A 19,480-nucleotide genomic window follows, 5' to 3' on the forward strand; every position below is an offset into this window, starting at 1 on the left:
GGTTGGATTCCTCTGTGTGTTTAATACAATCCCTATCCAGTCCTGGAATTTGAACTACGGAAAGCCAAGGAGACCATTCAGTCCCTTCGTGCCAACCTGACACAAGCTGCAGGTGGTGTACATTATACTTTCTTCTTTTTCTGCTTTGTTAATGCATGAACAGACCTGGAATATTTGAGACATTTGAATCTATTCTTGCTTTTTCAGCTTTCACAGAAAGTGATGTTCCTTTACAGGAACGGAAAAATTATAAATCCAGCCCTGAAATTCAGGTAAGGTTTGAAAACAAATCACATACAGCGTAGTTCACCCCTTCACCATGGGGTGGGGAAGCACTTATTTGGAGCAAATTCTTTGTTCTATTAACTGGACTTTACATTATTTGGAAATTTTTATTTTATTCTGCTTGCAAGTGTTTGGGGGAAATAGGAAACCCAAATAAGTCCACATTCTCAACATATTAGTATTTGGAAGCATATTTTGAATGTGCTTTGCCTATCCCATGAAAAGTGTTTTGTAAATGCTTGCTAGTTTGCAAAGATGGTCTTGTTATCCATTTATATCAGGTTTTTTTTATTTCTTCCCCATGATCACAGAGATGTTAACTAATAGAACCATAGAACACTACAGCACAGAAAACAAGCCATTCGGCCCTTCTAGTCTGTGCCAAAATGTTATTCCGCTCGTCCCATTTATCTGCACTCAGTCCATAACCCTCCAGACCTCTCCCGTCCATGTATCTATCCAATTTATTCTGAAAACTCAAGTGAGCCTGCATTTACTACATCAGATGGCAGCCCGTTCCACACTTTCACCACTCTTTGAGTGAAGAAGTTCCCCCTAATGTTCCCCCTAAACCTTTCCCCTTTCACCCTAAAGCCATGTCCTCTTGTACTTATCTCTCCTAATGTAGGTGGAAAGAGCCTACTCGCATTAACTGTCTATGCCCCTCATAATTTTGTAAACCTCTATCAAATCTCCCCTCATTCTTCTACGATCCAAGGAATAATGTCCTAACCTGTTCAATCTTTCCCTGTAACTCAACTCCTGAAGACCCAGCAACATTCTAGTAAATCTCCTCTGCACTCTTTCAATCTTACTGATATCCTTCCTATAGTTAGGTGACCAGAACTGCACACATACTCCAAATTTGGCCTCACAATGTCTTATACAACCTCACCATAACATCCCAACTCCTATACTCAATACTTTGATTTATGAATGCCAGGATGCCAAAAGCCTATTTTACAACCCTGTCTACCTGTGACGCCACTTTCAGGGAATTATGTATCTGAACTCCCAGATCCCTTTGTTCCTCCGCACTCCTCAGTGCCCTACCATTTACTGTGTATGTCCTACCTTAATTTGTCCTTCCAAAATGCAACACCTTACACTTGTCTGCATTAAATTCCATCTGCCATTTTCTGGCCCATTTTTCCAGTTGTTTCAGATCCCTCTGCAAGCTTTGAAAGCCTTCCTCGCTGTCCACTACACCTCCAATCTTAATGTCATCAGCAAACTTGCTGATCCAATTTACCAAATTATCATCTAGATCATTGATATAGACAACAAACAACAATGGTCCCAGCACAGATCCCTGAGGCACACCACTAGTCACAGGCCTCCAGTCTGAGAAACAATCATCCATTACCACTCTGTCTTCTCCCACACAGCCAATTTTGAATCCAGTTTGCAACCTTTCCATACCTAGTAACTGAACCTTCTGAACTAACCTCCCATATGGGACCTTGTCAAAGCCTTACTAAGTCCATGTAGACAATGTCCACAGCCTTTCCTTCATCTACTTTCTTGGTAACCTCCTCAAAAAAAAAACTCTACAAGATTCGTTAAGCACGATTTACCATGCACAAAGCCATGCTGACTATCCTTAATCAGCCCTTGGCTGTCCAAATACTTGTATATCCGATCTCTCAGAACACCTTCCAATAATTTACCTACTACTGATGTCAGGCTCATTGGCCTGTAATTACCTGGTTTACTTTTAGAGCCTTTTTTAAACAGCGGAACAACATAAGCTACCCTCCAGTCCTCCGGCTAAGAACATTTAAGATATATCTGCCAGGACCCCTGCAATTTCTACAGTAGTCTCTCTCAAGGTCCGAGGAAATATCTTGTCAGGCCCAAGGGATTTATCTACTTTTATTTGCTGTAAAGTAGCAAGCACCTCCTCCTCTTTAATCTCTATATGTTCCGTGACACTACTGCTTGTTTCCCTTCCTTCCATATGCCAGTTTCCTGAGTAAAAACTGATGCAAAAAATCTGTTTAAAATCTCCCCCATCTCCACACATAAATGACCACTCTGATCTTCTAGGGGACCAATTTTGTCCCTTACTATCCTTTACTCTTAATGTACTTGTAGAAACCCTTTGGGGTTTACCTTCACATTATCTGCCAAAGCAACCTCATGTCATCTTTTTGCCTTCCTGATTTCTTTTTTTAGTATTTTCTACACTCTTCAAGTACCTCACTTGTTCCTAGTTGCCTATACCTGCTATACACCTCTCTCTTTTTCTTAACCAGAGCACCATGCTTGTTAACTTTGCCTTTAATCCCGGCAGGAACATGTAAACTCTGCACTCTCAGAATTTCGCCTTTGAAGGCCTTCCACTTGCTGAACACATCCTTGCCAGAAAACAACTTATCCCAATCCACTCTTCCTAGATCCTTTCTCATTTCCACAAAATTGGCCTTTCTCCAATTTAGAACCTCAACTCGAGGACCACACCTGTTCTTATCCCTAATTAACTTGAAATTAAAGACATTATGGTCACTGGACCCAAAATGCTCACCTACACATACTTCTGTCACTTGGCCTGTCTGGTTCCCTAATAGGAGATCAAGTATTACATCCTCTCTCGTTGGTACCTCTTATACATTGATTTAGAAAACTTTCCTGAACACATACGACAAATTCCAAGCCATCCAGCCCTTTCACAGTGTGGGAGTCCCAGTCAATATGTGGAAGGTTAAAATCCCCTACTATTACAACTTTCTGTTTCTTACATCAGTCTGCTATCTCCCTACAGATTTGCTCCTCCAATTCTCTCTGACTGTTGGGCGGTCTATAATATAACCCTATTAGTATAGCCACACCTCTTCTGCTCCTCAGCTCCACCCATATGGCCTCTGTAGACGAGCCCTCCAGGCTGTCCTGTCTACACAGTTTACTTTATTAATTTGAAATCGTAATTGGATCTTTTATCTGACTTATCTCCTTATCTTTATTGACTTTTCAATACATTTTGATACAGCTTCATACTCTAAAGGCATTGATGAGTATCAAGACCTTTGAATTGGTTCAACAGAGCTGGAAATCAGACCCGTTACGAGACGTGTCAGTTCTTTGGAGAGCCCAGAGTCTCCTTTGATCGGAGAAGATTGTGTTCAGAATTGAATGGTTTAAAATGAAAAAGGCAATGGCAGGAGGGTAACCAAACATAGTACAAAGTTTAACATATTCAGCATACAGATACAAATGTATGGCTTACAATGCACTGTTTGAAAGGGTGGTGAAAGCAGATTTAACAGTAACATTCAATGAAAAATTGTGTAAATATTTGAGAAGGAAATTTAAGGTTAGTGGGAAAAACAGCAGGTTGGGACTAATTGGATAACTCTTTCAAAGCACCAACACACACGTCATAGTTTCAGAGGTTTGAAGTTTTCAAACATGGTGGCAACACTTGTACATTGTAGTACATAAGTTGTACATATCTGCAACACTTCCTACCACACTGAGACCTGGACTGATTATTTTGCTAAACATCACCTTGCATGTACAATTACATTTTGTGTCCATTTTGCAATGTCTCAAAGTAGAGCTTTTGATCTTTTGAGGAGTCATTGTAATGTAGGAAATGCACAGCAAACCCTCTGGAGCAGCATTGTGGTTATGACTAAATAATCTGTGGTTGGTTGAGGGATAAATATTGGCTGGCACACACAGAATAAGTACCCTGTTTTTGGCAGTAGTGCCAAGGGATTTTGTTTGCGTCAATGCAAGAAAGCAGTTAGGGCCTCTGTTTAATGTCTCATCTGAAAGATGGCACCTTGAGTAATGGAATGGTTGTTCAATACTCTACTGAAGCACCAACCTAAATTTTTGTCCTTTGACTCGGGAGTGGGGCTCCAGTTTAGTAGTGTGCTCTTGACAGAGACATAGTTGATGTTTAATAGATGATGATAGGTGCAAAAATACATTTTCACCAAAATGTCTGACATCATTAAAGGAGCTAAAGTTGTGATATTCCTATTATAAAATAGAATGCCATGAAAAAAAATTAAGGTTTGTGTAATGCCTTGTTTAACAGTGTAACATTTAATTATGAATGTGAAATAAATTTTTTCGGGGAGGTTTTATAGTTGTTGTACTTTGTCATTTTGAAATATGGTTATGGATTAATATGTTGAGGTCTACTAGATTATCATTTTTCAACTTGACTGCTGGCAAAAGCTGCTATTTAATGGTTTCTTGCTCCATTTCTTCGGGGCTCAAGTCTTAACGACATCTTTGACAGAATATTTTAAATTCAAAGAATATTTATTATTTTGCCTGATTTAATTTGCAAACTGAGAATTTGGTTCTTTTTATAGGAGGCTGTTAAACCTCTTGAGAAAAGAGCATTAAATTTCCTGGTGAATGAATATTTATTGAAGATTAATTACAAACTCACCTCGATAACCTTTTCAGATGAAAATGATGACCAGGTAATGTTTAGAATACTTGTTACGAAGAATGTCAAGTGGCTAAGTTTAATTTTTTGAGTTTTTTTTGTAATGTAAGATACAATTATATGCCAGTGTCCTTAAATTGCATTTCTTAATGGCACAGTTGACAGAATAAGGAGTACATTTAAAACTGCTTCATGTAGAAATGAGTCGATCTGCCGTGGCTTTAGATTGGAGAATTCAAGGGTAGGCGTCCAGTGAAGGTGAGGTTATAAAACGGAAATTAATTGCACCTGGTGTGCGCGTTCCAGGCTTCATTTTAAAGTTGCATAAGGTTGGGAGTGAATATAAGGCTTTGATTTTTATTACATAAACCTTACAAGTAAATAAGAGCAAGGGAATTCCTCTAGATGCTGGTTTAAGGAGTTGAGACACACAATTCGAGGTGTTGGGGCCACTGCTGTTGAGAAGATGTCTTGGCAGCAATACAATGCACACTCCATTTTTTTTTTAAAAAAGTGCTCTTGGAAATTTTCAATGGAAAGGTGTGACTGAAAGAAACATCGTTGTGATTTCCATGTTTCGTATGGGTACAGCTACAGGAATCCAGTTGCATTTAAAATCAAACCCCTCAGCGGAATGACCTATTTCTCTCATTCAATAAACTCTGTCCTTATCCATTCCACTTATGGGATAGTATGTGCAGGCCTAATAGTTACAGCACAGTTGCAGTCAAAGTATTTGACTAAACGACACTGGCTGGACAATACCTAAATGCCAATAAGCCCAGGCCTTATTGAAATACTTAAATATTTGTTCTAATGTTTGATGGATATGTATTATTTTCCTCCATCTCCACATGAAATTGATTTGCTCCTGTCTACACATGGAGAGTAAATTTATGTTAGATTTGAAGGCATAAAGAAAATCCCAGCATTTGTAATCCCATGGTCTCTCTCAGCGTCTGTTAATCATCTTTGATCAAAAACACAGTCAGGAACACCGTTCTGTAGGATGCTAATGAGCAGGTATTCCATGATCTGCTAATGTTGTCTCATGTGATTTATTTAGTGCCTGGAACAAACCACTATAGTAAACCTAATCTGATTTAACAGATTATTCATTCTGAGATTTTTGTTTTAAAATTGATAAGATTTTTTTTCCAGCTGTTAAAGAACAAGAGATCTATTTCCATATTTTGTTGCAAGGTCTTCATGTATGCTCTGAATTGTATTTGATTTTGTTTTTACGAGTAGTAGATGAACTTTTTTTCAACCCTTCAGGATTTTGAATTGTGGGACGACGTTGGATTGAACATTCCAAAGCCTCCGGACTTGTTGCAAATGTATAGGGAGTATGGAAGCCATGCAACTTCATCAAAAGAAATGACAGATGTAGCAGTTGGAGTGAAGCCGAAGGACTTGGAAGCACTCCCTAATGACACAGAATTAGCTGCTTTGCAGCAACCACAGCCACAAGAGGTAAGAGATGAAGAAGAGTGATAAAAGTCTAATATCAAAAACAGCTGTTGAGATTTTGAGTTTGTTAGTACTTTTTAATTATCCAAATTCAAATACGTAAATCTTTTACTAGCCCTGCGTAATTAAACAATTGTGTTTGGGGTTTGTAAGATGTAATAAATAAAATAGAAGCATTCTTCTCTTGGACTAATTCGTAAAATGATTATTTCATATTTTCTTCCTTGTTGGTGCAGTTATAGCTAATAATGTTTTGCATTTCAATTTTTTCTCAAGAATCGTACAGACCAAAAAGATTAAGCTCAATCAATGGTTGAAACTGAGTCGGCTAGTGCCATAGAAGTAACTGTTGGTAAAGTACAAGGGCCTTTTAATGTAACACGTCCTTTTTCAAATATTAAATAATTATGAAGAAATTAGTATAATGAATCATTCCAACCCAGTATGAAGCTTTTTGTGTAGCTGAGATGTCCTTGAAAGGATTCCTGTCCCTCCAACAACATCCCCCTGGGTGATAACAATGTTCTATTTCTATGCTCAGGATGATAGTAATTCCTTAAAGCAGATATTCTAACATGGGCTTTTTCCAAAGTGTAAGACAATTAATTCTGCTTGTTAATGTGTGGTGTAATTTTACCTCCAGCAGGCAAAAATGGTGCAAGAGCTCCAAGATCAACTCAGTATATTAAACAGTGAGAAGCTCTTTCTTGCATCGCAAATCAGACAACTCAAAAGGTATGTAGTATTATTTTAAAAAAGTGTAACCTTTACATTCCTCAATTCAATTTAAGTGTACCTCAGCTGTTTCCAATGATAATATTATTTGGGGGGGAAAAAAGTGTTCAGCAGTGAGAATTTGGCTTCTGTTGGATTGTTGAATTCTTCTCAATATCTCAAGTCAGTAATCTATTATTCATATAACTTAATACATCAGATTTAATGGAATAAAATTTGCTTCAAACAAATACAGCTCATTTGAGTCTTTTGGCAGTTACTGTTTAGGTCTGTTGAAAGCTAAATTTTTCATATGTCCTTGTTTTAGCCAGCTGAATTCAAATATCTGCTTGTAAAAGTGTATCTTTTTGCCATGAGCTCAGTGTATTTAATCCTCACACTACTGTATTGTCATTTTGTTGTAAAACAATATTAGAATATTTTTAAATATTGTTTGTTAATGGTTCCAAGTAGTTTTCACAAGGGTGGCTAAGGTTAAAAGCAATTTGAAATAGAAAGGGGGGGGAAAAAATGTATTGTGGATTTAATTGAACTTCTTTTAATTCTAACAGTGAAATAGAAGTGCTCAAGCAACAGAATTTGGCTGCTGTAGCTGCTGCACCTGAAAGCGCAACACTTCCACCAACCACATCAGAACAAGTGCCTCAGATTAGACCAATGGACAGTGGGGAGTATCTGGATGTACGAAGCTTTGAAAATGATAGCTGCAATGCAGAGAAGGTGGAGATGAACACTTGCCCAATAGACGCTAACAAAGATTCTAATATTCATTCTATCGCTCCCAGTACAGTGACAACACTAATCCCACATGACACAAAAGAAACTGAATTGACAACAGCCCATTCACATGAACCTGTACAGTTCAATAAGCCAAACAGGTTAGTCATTGTCGTACATGTTTACTAACTAGAAAATAATTGACTTATTGTGCTACCTCCCATTATTTATTCACATGTCAAAGTGGATTTTCATGGGAACACTAACTTTTATGAGCATAACTCTTTTAAAACTAAGTTTTGAGTTGATTTGTTCTCTCTGCCAAGTCACCAGGTATCTTTTGGGTTACAATCCATCATCAGATAAGGCTTCTAATAAAACAATTAATCAAACTTAAGTTAAAGCTGAATTGTAAATCTATTCTTTCTGAAAGTTATCACAAATTTTGCATGTATCAGATTGATTGTATTTGGTGAGCACTTTTGATGTGTACTCGTCAAGGGTAGTCCACTTATTTGTGGTATGAGATTTTAGTCTGACTCTTTTCTTAATACTTTCTTCTGAATATGCAGGATATTGTAGATCTAAGCAACAAGAAATTATAGGTCTTAAACTCTTGTGTATCACTGATCATTCAGTACTGCAATGGGCCCTTTGGAAAGGGGTAAGGATAGAGAGGGTTGGTGATGAGAAGTTAAACTTTGTTTTTTTTGTAGCGACTTCATGCATTAGCCATTTGGTCTGCTGAGATGTAATCAGATTATCCTTCTTGGTGAGTGAAGTACAAAGCCAAGTTGATTTGAGGGGGAAAAAAGTGGGATTTTGCTTTGCTTTCATTTGTAATAAAATGGAAAGTAAAATGGGAAAACTTCATGAGGACCAAATTAACTTTCATCATTATCAGACAGAAATATTTATGGACCAAGTGATCTTGGACACTGAATTTTAAGGTCAACCATGGTTATTAAGCATATTTAACTCTGTTTAGAGGCAAATGTCATATTAACATGCTTTTCCAAAAAAAAAATCATGGAAGACCTAATGCAGAAGTATAATCCTTTACCTTCCTTTAGTTATGTGCATTGGTCTTGAAAATGCTCCTCAATTTTTCCAACTTGCAGTAAGATGGTAGAACTAACCTTGCAATTAATGCAGTTTACTTTGAGTTCTAAGATTGTGAATGTTTTCAGGTTGAAAACTGCTATATTTCAAGAGAGATTTTTAATATGGTAGGCAAAAATTATTGCCTGTAAATATGTCAGTCTTGTGCAGAATAATTTATAGGCTTAAATTTCATGCAGTAGAATATGAATGGTGCCTGCAAACGCACATTAAGCAATCACTGAATGGCAGGTAATGATCATTTTGTTCATGAACCCACTGCTGGAAAATTCAGTGGTGCACAAAACCAAACGTTATGTGAATTCACATTTGTTTTATAGACCAACCATTGGCAACTAATGAAAGGTTTGCTTGGTTTCCTTGAAACTTTTAATTGAAAAGACAGTGTACAAGCATGTGCACCTTTTTGCTGGATATTGCCCATTGAGACACCTGAGTGATCAGTCTCAGTCAGACTTGTGGCTTCCCTTTTGGTTTTTTGAGTACCAGATTTGGGTCACTCAACTATGAATGTTGGTCCTAGGCTCTTAGCGATCTCTGGTTCTCGTGCTGTTCCAGGGTTTAGTAAGGAATTAAATCTTCGCTTCACTAATTGCATGGCATCCCAGTTGTTTTTTTTTACTGATCCTATTGATTATAGAGGAACTGTGGAGTTGAATGTTCCTGACATTTCATCCATGGACCTCACTCCATATGGATCTGATCACTTGGGTATTTCATTCTTTTAAACCAGGCTTCTAATTATCCGTTTCTTTGACAGTTACAGCCAGTTCCTCTGCCTGCTTTGTTGAGGTCTTGGATGCCAATGGAGGTGCCTTAAAGTGGGCCTAATGTTTCCTGTGTTACTATAATCATTGTCACTCTTTGGTTGCCTCCATGTTATTAGGCCTCTAAGACCTTTGGATCTTAGCAAAGCAAGCTTGCTTCCCAGTTCATCAGTGCTGCTTACTGAAGCTAAGAGAGTGTTACAGTAGCGTATTGTCCCTTGCCTCTTGCTGATCTAGTTCATCGTGGTCAGTCAGTACTGGAGATTTACTCCTTCAATTAAGTTGAAATTAATCTCCTTGCTTACAATTTCTTAACCTTCCCAAAGAACTTCACAGACCATTTAGCCATACTTGTATATTGCAAGCTCCAAATGTTGGTTCAAACTGAAAACACTGTCCATTCTTCTAATCTGGGATGGTTAGTTTAATCTTTTGGTGACTACAAAGGCATTTGTTAATGCATTGGTCTTACATGAGGTAAAGCCTTTGAGCAGGGTGTACAAAAGAGATCTAATAATTTGGGGAGGGGTTGTCATGTGACAACATTAGCAAGAGTAAAGAACATTTCACCTTAAGTGTTTATTTTCACGCTTTTAGATACTTTCTTCACGACCACTGCCTTCTCTTCGACCATCTTTATCTCTAGGGTTTTGATTGCTCTTCAGTAGTGATGCTTCAGGGTAGACTTGTACAGAATATACAATATTTGTCTACATAAAAGGTTTAAGTTGAATAAAAGAATTGTAATACTATTTTAACTTACAGAATGTTCCTGCTCTCTTTGTAGGACATTATCACCTGCATTTCATCAAGCATTGCTGTCTTTTTGTCGGATGGCCACTGACAGTCGTTTAGGAGTAGAGGTAACTTTGTTTATAATTGGCACACTTGGTGTAAACCTAAACAGAATCTTCCTTTTGTTCTCGATTTGCAGTGGTACAGTCAGCCAACATGTGCAGTTGTGCATGCATGTTCTTTGGGGTTTTTTTCTCCCACATTGCTTGCAGCTTCATCTCTACTCCAGGCTCTGAGCTGTCAGAGGTAATGCAGCTGATGTAAAAATCTGCCCAGTAGCCAACAATAGCTATTGGATGATGGGGAAAGTGGGGATGGAGTTACATCTCTGGCCACTCTTTGCTTTCAACAACTTGCTTCAACTGACTTTCTCTTGCTCATCTTGGCTATCTGAAGTTAAGATACAAGATGGCTCCAAAGTGCATCAGCTGATTGTGTGTTGTTTTTATTGTAAATATTATTTTGCATTTGAAACTACAGAGCCTATGAAGGTGAAACCTCTATTAGATGCAGACAACAAACAGAAAGCATTGGTTCATTGTAGATTATCAATTTGAAATAACATAGAACAGTACAGCACGATACAGGCCCATCAGCCCACAATGTTGTGCCCACCTTTAAACCTCAGCTAAGACTATTTAACCCCTTCTTCCCACATATCCCTCTATTATATAACAAGTGGCACAGCGAGGAGAGCCACTGCCTCACAGCACCAGGGTTCAATCCTGACTTTGGGTGCAGTCTGCGGGAAGTTTGTACATTCTTCCTGTGACGGCGTGGGTTTCCTCCAGGTGCTCCAGTTACCTCCCAGATCTTAGAGACATGCAGGTTGGTAGGTTAATCAGCCAATGTAAATTGCTCCTAGTGTGTGGGCGAGTGGTAAAATTTTGGGGGGAGTTGATAATGTGGGGAGAATATAAATGGGATTAGCATAAATAGGTGCTTGATGGTTGTGTGGATTTGATAGACCAATGGGCCAGTTTCTATGCTGTTTTTCGCTCTCTGACTCTGACAGTACATGTGCACGCATTGTGTGCGACATGTTTGTCTTTCTATGTTTTTCAGTCATCTACTTTTTTTAAGCACCTTTTTGCTGGTAACCCTACTTGACACTGTCACCTGGGAAATCTGCTTTATTAAATATTGGGACTGAATCAAGCTGGATTCAGCCTGTAAATTGTCACCTTCCCCTCCCCTTCCCCCACCACTGGCTAGGCTACAACAACATTTCTTGTCAAAGTCTGTTAATGCTTTATAACATTGTTCAATGTCTTATTCAGAGACATTTAAACCAATTAGGCTGCCTTAAGTCATTTTAAAAGGTTAATTAAACTTGGAACTGCAATAAATAAAAGCAAGTTAAAGCATTAAGAAATAATGAAAAACATCGTTAAAGGAAATGAATAACAACTTGCATTGCATTTTCCATCCAATCTAAAGGCAATTCCCATAAATAGTCACAACACCAGTACTGGGTCAGCTAAGAAAACACTGAAGCAGCAGATGTCCTATCGACTGAGCAGAATGACTAATGCTGATATGTCATTCAGCCCATTTTGGACTTGTTGGGTCTGCACAAGAGCAGGAGAAAATGAATACAAGTGGTTCCCTTCAGGTTTGATTACAGCCTGTTTTATTTGACACCTTGTCCTTAGAACATAGAACAGTACAGGCTCTTCGGCCCAAGATGTTATGCCAACCTATCTGAACACCTACTCCTTGATCAATCTAACCCTTCCCTCCTACCAGCCTATAACCCTCCATTTTTGTTGTATCCATGTGCCTATCGAAGAGTCTTTTAAATTTCCCTATTGTGTTAGCCTCCACCACCATCCCCAGCAGTGCGTTCCAGGCACCCACCACTCCCTGTATATATTTTTTTAAACAAACTTACCTCTGATATCTCCCCTTAAACTTTCCTCCTCTGATCTTAGACAGATGTCCTCTGGTATTGGCTATTTCTGCCCTGGGGAAAAGGTGCTGGCTGTCCACTCTACCTATGCCCCTCATAATCTTATACACTTCTATCAAGTCGCCTCTCATCCTGCATCACTCCAAAGAGAAAAGCCCTAGCTCACTCAACGTTGCATCATGAGACATGTTCTTTAATCCAGGCAGCATCCTGGTAAATCTCCTCTGCACCCCCTCTAAAGCTTCCACATCCTTCCTATAGTGAGGTGACCAGAAATGAACACAATACTCCAAGTGTGGCCTAACCAGAGTTTTATAGAGCTGCAACGTTACCTCGCGGCTCTTGAACTCGCTCCCCTGACTAATGAAGGCCAGCACACCATACGCCGCCTTAACCACCCTATCAACTTGCGCTGCAACTTTGAGAGATCTATGGACGTGGACCCCAAGATCTGTCTGTTCCTCCACACTAAGAATCCTGCCATTAACCTTGTCTCCGCCTTCAAGTTCATTCTTCCAAAGTGTATCACTTCACACTTCTCCGGATTGAACTCCATTTGCCACTTCTCCACCCAACTCTGCATCCCATCTAAATCCCGTTGTAACCTATGACAACCTTCTACACTATCCAATGCTGCTTGAGATGGTGCCTCAAGAAGGCGGCATCCATCTTTAAGGACCCTAAACATCCAGGACATGCCCTCTTCACATTATTACCATCGGGGAGGGGGTACAGGAGCCTGAAGACCCACATTCAACATTTCAGGAAGAGCTTCTTCCCCTCTGCCATCAGATTTCTGAAAGGTCCATGAACACTACTTCATTATTCCTATTTCACATTATTTATTTTTGTAACTTATGGTAATTTTTATGTCTGTGTCTTGCACTGTACTGCTGCTGTAAAACAACAAATTTCACAAGTCATTTCAGTGATAATAAACCTGATTTCTGACAGCCTATCCACAACACCTCCAACCGTCATGTCATTTGCAAACTTACTAACCCATCCCTTTATTTCCTCATCCAAGTCATTTATAAAAAATCACAAAGAGCAGGGGTCCCAGAACAGATCCCTGCAGAACACCACTAGTCACCAACCTCCAGGCAGAATACTCTCCATCTACAGCCACCCTCTGCCTCCGTGAGCAAGTCAATTCTTAACTCGCACAACCAAGTCTCCATGGATCCCATGCCTCTTGACTTTCTGGAAAAACCTACCATGGGAAACCTTGTCAAACACCTTACTAAAATTCATGTATACCACATCCACTTTCATCAATTTGTTTTGTCACCTCCCCAAAACTCAATTAGGCTCGTGAGGCACGATCTGCCCCTCACAAAGCCACGCTGACTATCCCTAATAAGACTATGCTTCTCCAAATGCTCGTAAGTCCTGTCCCTAAGAATCCTCTCCAATACTGTGGTTTTCCCACCACTGACGTAAGACTCACTGGTCTATAATTCCCAGGATTATACCCATTACCTTTCTTGAACAAGGGAATAACATTTGCCATCCTCCAATCTTCTGGTACCACTCTTGTGGCCAGGGAGGACTCAAAGATCATTGTCAACACCCCAGCAATCTCTTCCCTCACTTCCTGTAGTAACCTGGCATATATTATATCCAGCTCCAGGGACTTGTCTATCCTAATGTTTTTCAGAAGCTCCAACACTATCTCTTGTCTTAACTTCATTATGCTCCAGTGCATTAGCCTGGTCTATGCTCACCTCGCATTTGAAGTCCGTCTCCCTGGCGAACACTGAAGCAAGTATTCATTTAAGGACCTCCTTTGCCTCCAGGCACATGTTTCCCCCTTTAGCCCTAAGCGGTCCTACCCTCACTCTAGTCATCCTCGTGTTCTTCACGTATGTGTAGAATGCCTTGGGGTTTTCCTTAATTCTACTCACCAGGGCCTTCTCAACTCCCCTTCTAGGTCTCCTAAATCCTTTCCTAAGCTCCTTCCTAGCTACTTTATAATTCTCATGAGCCCTGCCTGATTTTTTGCTTCCTAACCCTTAAGTATGCTTCCTTCCTCTTGACTAAATGTTTCACCCCTCTTGTCAACCATGGTTCCTTTATCCTACCGTCCTTTCCCTGTCTCAGTGGGACAAACCTGTCCAGAACCCCATGCAAGTGGTCCCTAAACAGCCTCCACATTTCTGCTGTGCACTTCCCTGAGAACGTCTGTTCCCAATTTACACTCCCAAGTTCCTGCCTAATACCATCGTAATTAGCCCTCCCCCAATTAAAAACTTTCACATATCGGTCTGCTCCTATCCTTGTCCATGGCTATGCTAAAGGTCAGGGACCTGTGGTCACTATCTCTGACGTGCTTGCCCACTGAGAGGTCTGTCACCTGACCAGGTTCATTGTCTAGTACGAGATCCAATTTCCTTGCCGGAAATTGGATTTTAATTGATAACAAGAAAGATTGTGAAAAATTAAGTTTCTGTAGAAAATAGGCATGTTTTTTTTCCCCTCTTCCATTATGTGCTTTGCCCATGCAGCTAATTAAGCAAAAATAGTAGACATAGAATCTCTGCTACTGTGCACTTGCAGTTTTTCAGCATCTTTAGCAACAAGCTAGTAAGGGTTTCTATATTGGACATGCTGAGTAATCTATGCACACATTGCACTCAACATTGAGTTTTCAACCAACATTAATCCTGATATTAAGGGGATAACCTGACAGGTTATCATAGTCTTTTGACTTTCATAATCCAGTTGTGAATTGCAGATCAACGTAATGGGAGTTTCATTTGAAATGCAAGATGAGTTTCCCAATGTACTTAAGTAATATGAACTGAGACGACTTCATGATACAACTCTTATATCTTGTACTTGGAGTTGATCATTTCCCAAATTAAGAGCTGAAGAAACAATATTCCTGTGAATTTGCACACAGCCAATAACGATTTCAACACTTCCTCTATGTGGGAAGGGGGAATCGTCTCAGCTGCAAACTGCTTATGAGTTGGAATATTTTCCTCCTCCGGAATGCTGCAAGACCTCACTCAATGAAGGAAGTAGGTTTATGTCTTGGCTATGATCCCACTGAGTGTAGCCAACAAGTTCTTCTATTGGATTGCACAATAGATACCAGTAAAAGCACATAAATTTGTGAAAAGGAAGGGACTTGAAGCATGTTAAACAAATTGATCTTAATCTGCATTTGATCAATGAGTACATGGTTCTGAAGCACACAGAAGCTTTAATTGGAAACTTAATATCACAAATATTATTTTTGTGTGAATTGGAAGTCGGGAGGTAGATGAGTAGAGCTGAAAATGTAATTTATGATGCCTTTATTTATGATAATGACAATTTGTTTTTTATATTTTCAGGAATTTTATAAATTTGCATTACGACTGTAGTGACAGTAAAATTACTTTCTGTCTCTAGGTTTCACGAATTGCAGATAGTGAACAGTGTGTGATGCTGATGTTGGGACGATGTCTTCCACACATAGTACCAAATGTGCTACTAGCAAAACGAGAAGTAAGATGCACTTTGTCATTATTGAAGTTTTGGTACTCAGTAATTTTGTTTTTCAGTTTTAACAATTTCAAATTTTTGAGCAGTTGTCTTTTATTGAAAGAATTCATTTGGTTATTTTCTGCCATATTCTTACACTTGTACTTGCATCTCTGATCCTAGAGAATGGTTGTACATCTCTGCCAGGTGAGTTGATAAGACCTCAAGGTATCCAAAAGGTTTTCTTTGCTGTTGCTGCTACATATTTTGTTGCTATAATTCATACTTAAACACAGGCTAACCTCTTTAATTCTATTAATATTGTGATGTTTGCAATTGCTAGCATAAATTTATTTCAATGTCTTTAGCCTTTTTAATGAATAAATTACATTTTTAAAAAAAACTTAAATCTCTAACTTCTAGAGTAAGGTGCATTTACCACTTAAATTATTTTATGTGATAAAACTAATGCAAACACTAAAATGTGCACAAAAAGATAAATGTCTACTGTGGATATTAAATAACTGGGAAAGCATTTAAAGAGTATTTGGAATAAGTCAGAAATGGCCATACATTAATAATGTTAGGTACTGATAAATCATTGTTGGAAGAACAAGAATTGAATGCCCTTTGATTTATTTCAGTCATCTTTTATCTTTCCCTGTTTCCCGGCATTGTCTCTGTATCCTTGCAACCCTTAACCAGCCTACATAACTTTAGTGTCCTATTCAATATCAAACTGAGTTTCTGCTCCTTTACCTTGTCCATCATTGCCTACTTCCACCTTAACAATATCTTCTATCTACCCTGTTAAAATTATTATTCATTGAGTTCCTCCACTAGAGTGCTGGTTAGACGGGCATGGCAAGATTTTAAAGAGTTGTTTCTTTTTTTTTTAAAAAAAAGCCTTCCTATCCTTTTCACTATCCAGAGATTGTGGTTTAGTTCATCTCTGTGCAGGCTGAGCAAACTGCATGCTCAGCACATATATAAAAGTGTCAGATAATTGCATCAAGACAGTGCTGTGTTGTTCCTACACTCAGTTGTATACAGACCTGTGTCCTGCATTTCTAAACCAGTTTTTGTTCCTTCCAGTTAAGCTTTTGTAATATAATCGAGGACACAGTCCAAAGCTCTTCAAGAGAAGGATAGTTTAGTGTGTAACATATTACAGAAAAATTCTTAGAGGTACTAATAACTCTAGATTGAATATTTTTGTAAATGGCTCTTTCGTTTCTTATGATATCACTTGGAACTTTAGTATATTAATACTTATCGATGACAGGTGGCACTTGCATTTTTTTGAGACTAAAGCACTTTTTTTTTTAAAAAGTTAAATTGGCAATAGAGTTTATGTCACAAAACAAAGTATTACAAGTTGGTGTAACATCAACAGTCCAATAGAGCTGCAAAATAAGATGTCGAACATTTACAACTGAAGTGCATAGAAATTTCTTTCCTCAGAGGATAGTGAATCTCTGGAATTCTCTGCCCCGGAGGTAGTGGATGTAGATCATTTGATGTATCTAAGATGGAGATATCTTAATACTTGAAAGATCAAGAAGTTAACTGGCACAGAAGAGGAGTTGAGGCCAACACAGATCAGCCATGATCATATTGAATGGCAGGGCAGGCGTGAAAGGCCTAGTAGCCTTCTCCTGTTCCTACTCCTATTTTCTTGTGTTCTCTCGTGTCATGAGAAGACCAGATTAAAGCAAGAGGAAAAGTAAGCAGAAGCAATTAAGGAAGGTGAGCTACCAAATGAGTATGGTGCCTCTGTGGAGACTCATTTCATAGTGAGATTGAAAGAATTTGAGAGAAATTGGAGCAGTTAAATGTGATAACCAAAGGTAAGAAACTGGTAATATAGAAGTGGTTCAAAATAACTGGAAAAGACAATGGAAACAGTTGACATTGATTCCAGATTGCTGATGGTATTAAGAAATGAAGCCTCTCGGTTATCTGTGGATCTAGAAATTGTTGTGCCAGACATAATGGTGTTAAAAATCATGGAATGAAGAAAAGGAATCAAGTGGAGGCCAAATGCCCAAATAGTTGTCTGACAAATGGAATAGCTTTCTTGGAGAAAACAAATGTGTTAATAAAAGAAATGCATATGTATGCAGAAGCGCATGTCCATTTTCAATAGGTGTTTGTTTCCCACACAAGAAATTTGTTAATAACTCTGTGAAAGAAAATATCAATCTTGATAGGAAGTTGGTTGGAAGATAGAAATCAATAGATATAATAATAATAATAATAATAATAATGTTCTGCAGTAGTGCTAACTGCTTTTACTACAAGTAAATGATCTGTGTTGTCATAGGCCACAAATTAAATTGCAGACTACTGTAAAGTAAGGAGTGTAGTTTAACTGGAATAAAGACTATCAACAGAACATGTGGATTCATAACATTAATCTAGTACTTTAAGTTCAAAGGGCAAAAAGATGCTAGAAATATGAAATAAAAATAGAAAATGCTGGAACTACTCAGCAGGATTGGCAGCATCTGTGAAGAAACAGTTAAGGTTTCATATTGACCTGAAACTTTAACTCTGTTTCTCCTTCCACAGATGCTGCCTTCAATTGCTGCCAACATTCAGTTGGTTTAATTTGGAGAAATGAGGTGATTTACTTTGTGGGGAGGAATATGAAGATGAAATGCACCAAATGGTAAGACTTGGAATAGAGGAATTGAAAGACTGAGTATGCAGAAATGTCGTGTATAAACTGCACTGTTAGTCTTAAATGCATATGTCTCTACTGGACTGCAGCTACACAGTATGTCTGATAGCACTGCCTTGGCCTGTAAGTTACTCCACCAAATAAATGAAAGTTACTCAAAGTTGAATTGACATGTCTGCAGCCTTAAAAGGTTTTAAAAACTACAAATGTAGTATCCACTCTTGCTGAAATGCTCGCGCAGTACTGTGATTTTCTGTATCTTCTGGTTCCAAAGAAAAAATGATTGCATCCTGTTGCCTAATCTTTGGAAAAGAAGCAAACAAAATTAAAGAACTCTAAGCACAGCCACTCCATCATTGACCATGAACTGAACCTGATTCCTGAAACTATATTAGCTTTGTGTGCAATGGAGAACTGGACAGCATTTCGAGACATTGCCGTAAATACCTGGACTCATCGGTGTACATTAATGAAGGTCCTGGTACAAAATAAAGGAATTTTCAACTGTAGCTTGATAAATACATCCTTTCTGGAATACCTTGTTCGACTTGAGGTTGAATCTAATTTTCTCCAAGTTCATGAAGCTATTTCAGTTTTCTTTCTTTGCAACCCCTTTTCTGGATTGCTCATTGTAGTATTATTGGATAATTTGGGAGTTGTACATAATGACACCTTCGTTGGTTCTCATTAGGGACCTTAATTTGTATAGGTTAACGTATGAATTAACTGACACAAATTCGTGAACATCAGAAGCAGCACTCATCATTTTAGACATGGTCACATGCACGCACACAGACATCTTCTAGAATCATTCAGTGCAGGTCACTGGTTCCCGATGGGGGTTTTTTTGTTCCCCTTGGAGAGGGAGGCATACATGTGTCAACAATCGGAGATTCCAGGTGACTTTAATAATTAGGAAATTAATTTATTTAAAAATAAATGCAGTTGTAATAGAGCTCCAATCCTTTAAATGACCTGCCCATAACATCAGGAGTTCGTGGGGGCGGGGAATTTGGTAAAAATACAAAAGGAACATTCATTCAAAAGGTTCAGAAGCACAAATTGTGATACAGTAAAACTCTAAGCCAACGTGCTCAGGACTT

General features: G+C 38.6%; 1 protein-coding gene across 6 annotated transcripts in view; it reads left to right on the plus strand.

Moving 5' to 3' along the window:
- The window catches only part of relch (RAB11 binding and LisH domain, coiled-coil and HEAT repeat containing), a 90,642-nt gene that overhangs the window by 24,699 nt on the left and 46,463 nt on the right, over positions 1 to 19,480 (plus strand). For 4 of the 6 annotated variants that reach the window (XR_007956323.1, XM_052015552.1, XM_052015553.1 and 1 more), the window contains exons 3-10: positions 41 to 112; positions 208 to 272; positions 4,617 to 4,730; positions 5,975 to 6,172; positions 6,813 to 6,904; positions 7,456 to 7,782; positions 10,298 to 10,373; positions 15,620 to 15,715. Coding sequence is in view for 5 of the 6 variants with exons in the window: in XM_052015552.1 (XP_051871512.1) it covers positions 41 to 112; positions 208 to 272; positions 4,617 to 4,730; positions 5,975 to 6,172; positions 6,813 to 6,904; positions 7,456 to 7,782; positions 10,298 to 10,373; positions 15,620 to 15,715 (1,040 nt within the window). In the remaining variant the exon portion in view is untranslated. The remainder of the gene's footprint in view (positions 1 to 40; positions 113 to 207; positions 273 to 4,616; positions 4,731 to 5,974; positions 6,173 to 6,812; positions 6,905 to 7,455; positions 7,783 to 10,297; positions 10,374 to 15,619; positions 15,716 to 19,480) is intronic. The other 2 variants (XM_052015554.1, XM_052015557.1) reach the window with 2 other exon arrangements.

Source organism: Pristis pectinata, chromosome 5 (assembly GCF_009764475.1).
Source record: "Pristis pectinata isolate sPriPec2 chromosome 5, sPriPec2.1.pri, whole genome shotgun sequence".
Classification (NCBI taxonomy): Eukaryota; Metazoa; Chordata; class Chondrichthyes; order Rhinopristiformes; family Pristidae; genus Pristis; species Pristis pectinata.